Source organism: Drosophila rhopaloa, unplaced genomic scaffold (assembly GCF_018152115.1).
Source record: "Drosophila rhopaloa isolate 14029-0021.01 unplaced genomic scaffold, ASM1815211v1 contig_155, whole genome shotgun sequence".
NCBI classification, from domain to species: domain Eukaryota; kingdom Metazoa; phylum Arthropoda; class Insecta; order Diptera; family Drosophilidae; genus Drosophila; species Drosophila rhopaloa.
The window spans coordinates 15,647,107-15,658,379 of NW_025335034.1; the positions used below are offsets into that span (position 1 = coordinate 15,647,107).

Sequence of the window (11,273 nt, forward strand, 5' to 3'; positions counted from 1 at the left end):
TAACACCAGTCGAGCTCGCAGTTGTGGAGGCCAAGGAGAACTTCGAAGCGAGAAAAGTAGCTGATACACAGACGGACCACCGCTTGGCAAAACTAAGGTCAAGAACAAAGTCCCTTGAAAAATAGCAGCAAAGATGGGATAGGGCAAAAACCGGCCGGTGGACGCACCGACTCATCACCAATATAGCGGCTTAGGTAAACAGACCACACGGCGAACTAACGTTCCATCTGACACAGGTGCTGAGCGGACATGGATGCTTTAAGGAGTATTTACATCGTTTCGGACACGAGACAAGCCCAATCTGCGATACCTGCGGAACAACGGAAAATGCCGAACACGCACTAACCACTTGTGTCAGGTTCGGAGAAGAACGCCTAAGAGCTGAAAAAATCCTGGGGACCCCGATCACAGTGGAGGGACCTAGTATGCTGGATAGTCAGGATAACTGGACAGCTGTATGCAGTCTGGCTGCGGAAGTCGCGACGGAACTGAGGCGGATGGACAGCATAAGGAACGAGAGGCCCTAAACAGGCCAGCCAGCCTTGCGAAGCAATGCTTCACGGCAGTCCCGCAAGTCTGGATATCATATGTATATTTATTTATTTTGTCTATGTATGTAATTTACGAATAAAAAAAAACACCAAGCTGAGCCGTCAAACAGCCGATGCGCGATCTCCTAACAGAGCTGGTAGAGCTGCATAAAACGGCAGTGGCCTCCATCACGCAGGAGGAAGCCACAGGAAATGAGTGCAGGGAAAGTGCCACGCAAACACTGAGAGCCGAACAGCGTGATAACAAGCTGTGTGGCAAAGAAAGGATAGTAGCGACACCAAAAAGGGCAAGGGAGCCAGCAGCAGGCCAAAAATGTACGCCACCAATGAAGAGGGTACATCGGGAACGGCTACAAGAGAAGCGACACGAAGATTTCCAGCAAGTAGCTGACAGAAACCCTAAGGGTAATTCAAAAAGGCAGCTCAGGGCCAGACCAGACGCCATCGTGGTTGCAAGAGTCGGGGAGATTACCTACGCGGAACTTCTCAAGGCCGTTAAAGGAGACTCCACGCTAAAACACGTCAGTGGGGACGTACAGACCATCCGAAAGACGGCCAAGGGAGATCTTCTGCTGCAACTGAAGAAGTCTCCAGACCACATCGCGGAGGAGGTTGAAAAGGCTGTCGGAAACGCTCTCGGGGTTAAAGCAGTTGTAAGGGCCCTGACCGAGCAAACCAGACTTGAGGTCATGGACTTAGATGAAGTCACAACCAAGGAGGAGATAGTGGAGGCTCTAAATAGTAAGCTAGGTGATACCCCTCTTTCTGAGGAGGCCGTAAAGTCGCTGAGAGCCACCAGAAACGGCCTGCAGATAGCCACGTTAATGTGGCCAACACCCAAAATGAGGATTGGATCGGTGATCTGCCGGATAAAACCCATTTTTTCGCCAAAACGCTGCTATAAGTGTCTCGTGTTCGGCCATATCTCGTCGAACTGCACGGAAAAAACGGACTTGCGCGGAGCATGTTTAAAGTTTGGTGGAAAAGACCACGAGGCCAGAAGCTGCAATAGGGACCCACATTGCCTACTCTGCGCGCAGAAAAGAGATCTCCCAACGAACTGGGAGCTTTAAAAGCCCAGCGTATGTCGAGGCGGTAAAATCTCAACAAGGATGCTAAGGGTCATGCAGCTAAACCTTAACCACTGCAGGGTGGCCCAGGACCTTCTCACCCAAACAATTTCCGAGCTCAAAATAGACCTGGCAATTCTGAGCGAACCCTACAAAGCAATTAGATCCAACACGTGGGTCACGGATCAATCGGGAAAAGCAATCTGGACATGTGGGCAACCGGCCCAACATCTAGCATGCGTGAAAGCATCAACAGGCTACGTAAGGGCGAAGCTAAAAGACCTTTGGATTTTTAGCTGCTACTTTCCACCCAACTGGACACTAGAGGAGTTTAACGAGACGATAGACAGCCTGGCAATCGACATAAGAGCACACTCGCCTGCGATTATTGCTGGGGACTTCAATGCGTGGTCAACGGACTGGGAGTCAGCCTCAACAAACGCCAGAGTAAGAGTGGTCACTGAGACGTTCGCATCGCTGGACGTTGTCCTACAAAACACGGTTTCCACCCCTACATTTAGGAGAGCGGGAGCGCAGTCCATAATCGACCTCACCTACGTAAGCGCAAGCTTGGCGGCGACGGCGACCTGGGAAATTAGCGAGACCTACACGGCGAGCGACCATAGTGCAATTATAAGCACCATCCGCACGAGAAGAACCGCCACACCGACAATTACTCGATGACACTACAAAGAAAATACGTTCGACATACCAGCATTTAGAGCGGCCCTGGAAGGGATGGAATTAGCGGACAACGAACGGGCATTGATGGAAAAGGTCAAGGAAGCCTGCGACGCCAGCATGCAGCGCAGTAAAAGCTTTAAGGAGCGTAAGCCAGTCTACTGGTGGAACCAAGCGATTGAGGAGGCACGCCGTGAATGCATAAGCGCTAGGAGAGCCTACCATAGGGCCCGCGGAACCGAAGCCTTCCATATACTCAGGGAAGTTTTCACCCAAAAGAGGAAGATCCTAAAGCGGAAAATAAAAAGCAGCAAAAAGCTGTGCCTACTGCAACTCGGCGATGAAGCAGAAAACGACTTGTGGGGAAAGGCCTACAAGGTGATAATGAAAAAAACCAACGCCGTTAAAAAACGTGACCCCAACAGGCTCCGAGAAACTGGGAGAGATAATAAGGCACCTTTTCCCAGCGCAGGAAACGAGGCAAGCGGAAGCGTTCGGTGTCCCGGACCACCAGATACCGCCGGTGACCCTACAGGAGCTGGTCAACATAGCCCAGAAGGTACCAAACAACAAGGCACCAGGGCCAGATGGGATCCCAAATCGGGCACTCAAACTGGCCATCAGCATGTACCCGAGCACCTTTGCCAGTGCATACACTAAGTGCCTGGCCCAAGCCTGCTTCCCAGAACGGTGGAAACAGCATAAGCTGGTGCTTATACCAAAGCCAGGAAAAGACAAGGAAGAACCGTCGGCATATAGGCCCATTTGCCTTCTAGACACAGCCGGCCAAATACTTGAAAGTATTGTCAGTGCAAGACTCGGAGAGCCAATAGAGGTTGCCGGAGGGCTCTCAGAAAGTCAGTATGGCTTTAGAAAGGCTCGCTCAACCCTAGATGCACTGGAAGCCGTGGGCCGCATAGCCAGGCAGGCCATAGAAGGCAAAAGGTGGCTGGGAGGAAACAAACAATACTGTTTGGTGGCAACTCTGGACATCAAAAACGCCTTCAACTCGGCATCCTGGAGCACAATATGGCCTCGGGATCCTGAACATCCCAAAGTACTTGCAGGCGATTGTTAGCGACTACCTGAGCGACAGGTGGCTCCACTACGACTCGGACGAAGGACCTCAACGCTACGAAATCACAGGAGGAGTGCCACAAGGGTTCGTCTTAGGCCCATTATTGTGGAACACCATGTACGATGGTATCCCGCGACTAAACTTCCAGCAGGGCGTAAACGTTGTTGGCTTCGCGGATGACGTCGCGGTCATAGTGGTAAAAAAGTCCATAGCTGAGGTAGAAAGCTCTACAAACGCAGCAATCAGCAGGATAAGTGAGTGGCTACAAATCGTAGGACTTGAACTGGCTGAGCAGAAAATCGAGGCGGTACTCATCAGCAGCAGGAAAAAGTGGAAACGGCACGAATCACTGTGGGCGGAGCCCAAGAGGAGACGAAAAGGGCTATAAAATACCTAGGGGTCATGCTGGACACCAGGCTCTCCTACAGGGAGCACCTGCAGGCGACTCATAAGAGGGCACACGGAGTTACGATGGCAGTGTCCCGAATGATGCTTAACCAAAATCCACGAGCAGGAAGCTACTGTTTAACGTAGCAAAGTCGTCCATCATGTATGCAGCACCAATATGGGCCGAGGCGACAACAAAAAAGAGCTACATAAAGGGTATAGAGACGGACTACAGAATAGGAGCTCTTAGGGTAGCCTCCGCCTTCCGCACGGTCGGTACAGAGGTCATTCTGGTCATCAGTGGAATAACACCAGTCGAGCTCGCAGTTGTGGAGGCCAAGGAGAACTTCGAAGCGAGAAAAGTAGCTGATACACAGGCGGACCACCGCTTGGCAAAACTAAGGTCAAGAACAAAGTCCCTTGAAAAATAGCAGCAAAGATGGGATAGGGCAGAAACCGGCCGGTGGACGCACCGACTCATCACCAATATAGCGGCTTGGGTAAACAGACCACACGGCGAACTAACGTTCCATCTGACACAGGTGCTGAGCGGACATGGATGCTTTAAGGAGTATTTACATCGCTTCGGACACGAGACAAGTCCAATCTGCGATACCTGCGGAACAACGGAAAATGCCGAACACGCACTAACCACTTGTGTCAGGTTCGGAGAAGAACGCCTAAGAGCTGAACAAATCCTGGGGACCCCGATCACAGTGGAGGGACTTGTACCTAGTATGCTGGATAGTCAGGATAACTGGACAGCTGTATGCAGTCTGGCTGCGGAAGTCGCGACGCAACTGAGGCGGCTGGAACGCATAAGGAACGAGAGGCCCTAAACAGGCCAGCCAGCCTTGCGAAGCAATGCTTCACGGTGTCCCGAAAGTCTGGATATCATATGTATATTTATTTTGTCTATGTATGTAATTTATGAATAAATAAGAAAAACCAAGCTGAGCTTGATACAAAAGAAGGACAATATAGAAACGGACACTCTAAGTCAAAATACTATTACTATTATAGTATTTACACAGTACTCTAAAAAGTTCATCCATATTATAGTTATATCTACATTAATTAAGGATAAGAGGTTTAGTGTTTCTGGTTCTTTTGATAGGCACAGAGAAGTTTACACTCGGGACTCTCCATATTCCCGTGAATAAGTTTACGAACAAAAACGTGCAAAGCATCGTTTACGGTTTGATAAAGATGGTAGAATAATGAGAAGAAGTCTCCTAGAGTAAGATGTAAATGTACGACATCAACTCCAAACTGGTAAAGAGAACTCCAGGATAGGACGGGCTATTGAAATAAATAAAGTCTTTGTGTCATGGTTATCATCGAATTGGAAGTAATATGTTCAGAAAACTTAAGATTTGGGTTTTCACAACACCATGTTTCAAAAGCATTTAGGTCCGATTGTAATTCTAACTTAACGTCTTCTGAGTTCATGAGGACACACAACTTTGTCAAGACTAGAGGGATGTCGTTAATGATAAGTCATAAGTAACTAGGATCAAATTAAAGATAAAGCGTTTCAAGAGGACACGGTAAGTCCTACCACTTAGATAATTTAAGATCCATGTTAGCAGATCACATGAAAATTTTAATAAGTCTAGGACAAGAACCGAGTGATTTAGAGAATCAGAGTAAACAAGGTCAGTCTGAACGTTATTGCTAAAGCCATTTATTACAAGAGACGCTAGCTCCAAGAGGGTTGTCGTCATAGGTATTCGCCTTATAAATCCATGTTAACATTTTTCTCCAAAAATGTTGCAAGGCGGACAACTTGGATATACCTCTGTAAATGATTGAATTTGATTTATTTAATTTCTTATAAAGGAAAATAACAAATGACTTCTTCCAAATAAGTGGAAGGTCAGAAGTTTCGGAAGAGAAGGTCAACAATTTGTGCAGAGGTCTACACAGGGTTTCAGCGTAGTATCAAAGCACGCAGCCTGGAACTCCGTCGGGACCGGTAATATGGTGGTTTAACTTTTTGGAGATCCAAGAGAAGAAAGCTTTCGCTTAATAATAATGAACATGTTGTCTAGAATAACTGGGCAAATAGATCGGCAATTGCCTAATCAGTATTTTCCGTAAAACTTTAAAATGATAGCGATGCTGAGTAGCAGGCTGATTTACGCCAAGTGCTAACAAAATTATAAAACTGTTTTGGATTTTGTATAAACTGGACCCTAATAACAACGGGCGTTACGGACAGTAAAATTTGGTATCGAAAAAGGCAGATTGTACTCCGCACATTTTGAATTTGTGGAAAAATCTGGACTTAACATTTTTTATGTGTGAAAGCTGGACCAGTTAAAATTTGTTAAAGAGTTTTTCCTTGTTTAAAACGAAAAAGCTATAGCAGCTATATGATATTGTCGTCGGATTTTTATAAAACTAAAAAAGTAATTCTCAGGCTTTATAAAACTATTATATACCGGAACATAACCGTATATGTTTTTAAACAACGAAGTTAACTTTTTTTCATTCATTTTTTCGATTTTTCCTATGGGAGTTATTCGTTCGAACCAGTTCCGTACTTTATAGGGTTGGAAATGTCTCCTTCACTACGTTGCCAACTTTTGACTTCAATTCCCTTTAAATTTTGGCCCCGACATACTTCAGCTGTCGTTAGTGCTAACTTAAAAACCATTAAGAACCATTTCCAACAAAAAAAACATATTCAGATTAACACGCATTAATTAATTTCTTTGTTAGGCCTGCACTGCTTGGCTTTTCATACTGCTGTTCTGTTTGTTAGTAAGAATCTCTATATCAACATTGGTCTTGTCTTCTGGCGGGCCCTTTCTGTAGTGTTGTTCTCTTATCTTTCTGTGTTGCTGCTAGGAGTGGGGAATGAATTTTATTATTTTTGGAAAATATTTTGTAGTAATTTTTTTTTATTTTTTATTTAGAAGGGATTTGTTTTGAATCAATAAATGTTCCTTAGTATTTGTTGGATTGTGGAAAATTATAATATTATTTTTCTGCGAAGAACTCAGATGACATTAGGTTTTCTGATAATTTATATTTTTTAAGTTGTTTGTTGTTCTGGTGAATTTTTTCTTGTATTTGCTGCATTCAATAATTGTATTTGGAAATCGTTGTTTTTTTAAGTATTGCATTGTTCTACGTATGTATCTTATTTCTTTTTTATACTTTTATACAAGGAATTCAGGGCGTTAGGATAATTTCAATGTAAAGTTTTTTCAAATAGGTCGTCTTGACTGATGCTGGGGATTCCATAAGTAATTTGTAATTTGTGTCATTAAATTCAAAATATCGTTGGCTGCTGTACAACAATTAAACTATTACCACGAAAATCGAACTTTGTATAAACGCATGATCTTTATTTTATTCGATTGTTTGCTGGAAATCCAGTAAAAGTTTACTAATACCACGTGAAAAGAAATTAATTATTAGTCGTCAAATATTGACATAAGTTATTTATCCTTTTCTAGAATCCGTGTGCACTTTTAATATTGTACTTAGAAAGATACAAAGCCACCAAAAATCTACCTTAACAACAAGAAATTTATTTATATAAAGCTCCGCTATTTAAAATAGTAGTGAGCGCATCACGTTAAGCAGGGAAAGTCAAATGATAAGCGCAATTTTTCTTAAACACATGTTGAAAATAACAACATATGTATATATATCGGGGGCTAGGAAATGCACTTACGTACAAAATATAAGCGAACATACACTCACCTACAAAGAACATGTACTAGCTCTCCGACATATATTTATTATGAATAGGTCAGATGTTTTTTTAATACTAGTTTATAAAAGTTTTTTTTAGTAGTTTAGTTTTAATTTAGTTCAGTATTATTATTATTCTTTATTGTGCATCACGGGACTTGCAAGGGCGATTGCACCACTTTTAGCCATTTCAGTCCAAGCTTGCTGAAACACTTGCCAAAGTTGAGATTTGCTGGATGGTTTTTGATAACTACCGCTCTCTCTCGACATCTTCCTATAAGTTTTTATCCTAATGTTTTTTTAAAGATCGACTTACACCTTTGAGCCATATATCATATCTTGCGCCACTTGTCGATCGGCCAGCCAATTTGCACTTTTGCAAATTTAATTCGTACTACTAGGTGACTCCTGACCAAGGAGCAATCTTTCTGGGACTTCTGTCAAACAAATAATTGTCTCACAGACGAAATGACTTATCGTCAGATTTAGTTCTTTTCTATCTCTCCTGTGGTAGCAAATGGATATGCCAAGGTGCCATATCATACAATCTGTCTGTCATCTACATTTTTTTTGGTTCTTTCCTTTGTTGTTTGTTCTTTTAATTTTTTAGCTAAGTTATCTAACTAATTGCAATGAAAAGCAATTAATTAAAAAAAATACATTTTGATCATTAGAATAATATAAACCTATATTAAAAAATTTTACACAAATTACTACTGTTTTAATGAGAAGCCAATCGAGTATGCATCTTCGTATTGACCTTAAAAATTATTTGTGACATCAGAAAACTAATGTATCTTCCTGTGTTTTCTCTTCCTTTCATTCCATTCGGAAAAAAAGGGAAAATCATACATGAAAATTTAGTTACTACTTAATCACCCAATTTTATTCAACTCTTAATCAGACCTATTCGTGTGTCCGAGGTCTTCCGTTGCATTTAGCATGGATGTTTTTATGTATGATATTCCCTAATATTAACAAATTATTTATTTATTTATTGAACATAAATCTATCTATGTAGGTAAGTGTAAACAAATAATTTAGAATTTTTCGATGAATATGGAATCTTCAGGCAATATACATTCCTCGACCGCAAAACTTTACTTATTTTGTAATGATTCGCCATTTTTTTTAAGCTGCAAGTAACCGGTAGTTTTTGAAACGACTGTTTATTTTAATTATCACTTCCGGCTGTAAGTCGATCATGAAAATTACTGGGGCTTGGATTAATTTTTCACCACACTAAAGTACGCGTGGCTAAAATCAACTCTTCCCTTCCTTAACAATATCTTTTATTTTTATTAACTTTTCTTAATTTCCTGGTGCAATTCTCCCTCTAACTATTATCTATATTTATGTTTAAATAACAACGAAAGGGCTTAGAAGTATTCGTAGTGGCCTATGAATTTGCAAATTTGTCAACTGCTAAAATTTTTCTGTGACGATTCTGCATATTACAATTATGGATTGCAGTATTTACCTAGATTATCGATTAAGCTGCCCGGTCGTGTCAGATCATAAACAGATCCATATTAACAACGTAAACAATAACTGACGAGAAGATGGAAAAAATAAAAAATGCTCAGTACCTAGGAGTCTCACTCCCATGCAAACCTAACTGACATAAAAACCATATAATTAAAAAAAACGTAAATTTTCAAAATGTTTTTTTTCACGCTAAAAGGCGTAAAAGCTGAATGGAAAAATGATATATGAAATAAAATCCAGGTCCCCATTATCTAATGATAAAGAAAAATACATTGGCGCAATTCAAAAATTACAATTTTTAATCATTACGGCCATTTTGCATCACGTTTTTGAGTTACTTCAGCTAGGATGAAGGTTGTTAAATCATTTTATACAGATTGTTCCAGTCAGGACTTACAAATGCTCGACTCATTTTTAATTTTGTTCACGTTAAGCACGCACGAGGGCTTTTGTTATAGGAGTGTTTTGGGGGTGTTTTCAGCTTTTACTAGTGAAATATTTTGATGTCATTGGATGTCTTCGTTTTAGATATCATGTCGCACCGGATATGTTTCCAAGCTCTTTTTTTGTGTTTTTTTTATTTGGCTCTATTAATTCTGGCGTTGTAGAATATGACCTTGTACTCTAATCGGAGTTGGAAATTTATAAATTTATAATACAGATGTCGGTACTCATTATCTAGCCATGTCCGTCTGTCCGCCCGTCCGTCCGTTTCTACGCAAACTAGTCCCTCAGTTTTAAAGCTATCTGCTTTAAACTTAGTTAAAAGTTGTCTTTTTATTGCAGGTAGTATATATTAGGTTGTCAAATAACTCCTTTTTGCTTTTTTGCTCTTTATTCAATGCTTTATAAAAACTGATACAGTGAACGGATTTAGCTAAAATATGCCCCGTTTTGTTCTATAATATGTTTCCATTTAGACGGCAACTTCATGATACCATCCTCGTAGAAACTTCCCTCCTCATTTGCGAAAAACTCTGACATCCACTTTTCACAACCCTCTTTTGAGGCTAACTTTACAGCAGTAAAGGCATTCGCCATGGACAGGAACAGGTGGTAGTCATTTGGCGCAATGTCCGGGCTATATGGTGGATACAATAAAATCTCCCATCCGAGCTCCCGTAGCTTCTGACGAGTCATCAAAGAAGTGTGTGGTCTGGCGTTGTCCTGGTGAAACACTACACGCTTCCTATTGGCCAATTCTGGTCGATCGCCAGCTTCAAGCGGTCCAGTTGTTCGCAGTAGATGCTAGAATTAAGCGTCTGGCCATATGGGGGCAGCTCATAGTGTATGATTCTCTTCCAATTCCACCAAACACAGAGCAAAACTTTCCTGGCCGTCAATCACGGCTTGGCCGTCCTGTTTTGGACGATTCACCGGCCTTCAACCACGACCGTTTTTGCTTGATATTGTCGTATGTGATCCATTTTTCGTCGCCAGTCACCATCCGCTTCAAAAAGGGGTCGAGTTCATTCCGTTTCAGGAGCATATCGCAGGCGTTGATTCTGTCCAACAGGTTTTTTTTGCGTCAAATCATGCGGCACCCAAACATCCAACTTTTTTTTGTATCCGGTTTGGTTTTGTATAACGGTTTGGTGACTAACTCCTATCTCCTCGGCGATGCCACGAGATGTCACATGCGGATCTAGCTCGATGTTTTCCATGATATGATCGGTATTCGTCGTCACAAGTCTTCCGTCGGCTGGCTTATCCATGGTGTCGTTTTCACCGGCTCTGAATCGTCGAAACCATTCCTCCGCGGCTCGAAGTGATAGAGTACCATCCTCTAAAACACAATTAATCTCACGGAATGTTTCTCTAGCGGATTTACCTTTTACGAAGGAAAACTTTAAAACAGCGCGAATTTCGGCGTTAGCAACCTCCATGCTTACACATGTATAACACGTATAACGCAATAACCAAACTTGTTATGAATAGCGTCGTTTTGTTATATAGCATTGCCCGATATCGATATGTAGCGCTTTGCACAAAGCCGCCAAATTCAAAAACCGGAAGGGAGATATCTGACAACCTGATAAGTCGGATCAAGCCGGCAGGTGCGACTATGTCACATAGCTCCCATAGAAACAATCGGAAAAAAATTCAAACAAATTATAACTTTGTTGTTTTTAATTATTTTAATTATTATTAATTATTATTTAATTATTTTGTTCTTGGGGATTTGGTAATATTTAAATATTATAGAATTGCGGTTTTAATTAAATTATTATTAAATAAATCATAATAATTAATCGGACAACAATATCATATAGCTGCCATAGAAACGATGACAAAATGCAGCCCAAA

At 41.7% G+C, this 11,273-nt stretch overlaps 1 protein-coding gene across 1 annotated transcript; it reads right to left on the bottom strand.

The window, feature by feature from the left end:
• Window positions 1-10,435: 10,435 nt before the first annotated feature.
• Window positions 10,436-10,852, bottom strand: LOC123037308 (histone-lysine N-methyltransferase SETMAR-like). Its single transcript, XM_044457371.1, has one exon. The coding sequence runs from the start codon at window positions 10,850-10,852 to the stop codon at window positions 10,436-10,438; it is 417 nt and encodes a 138-aa protein (XP_044313306.1).
• Window positions 10,853-11,273: the final 421 nt, after the last annotated feature.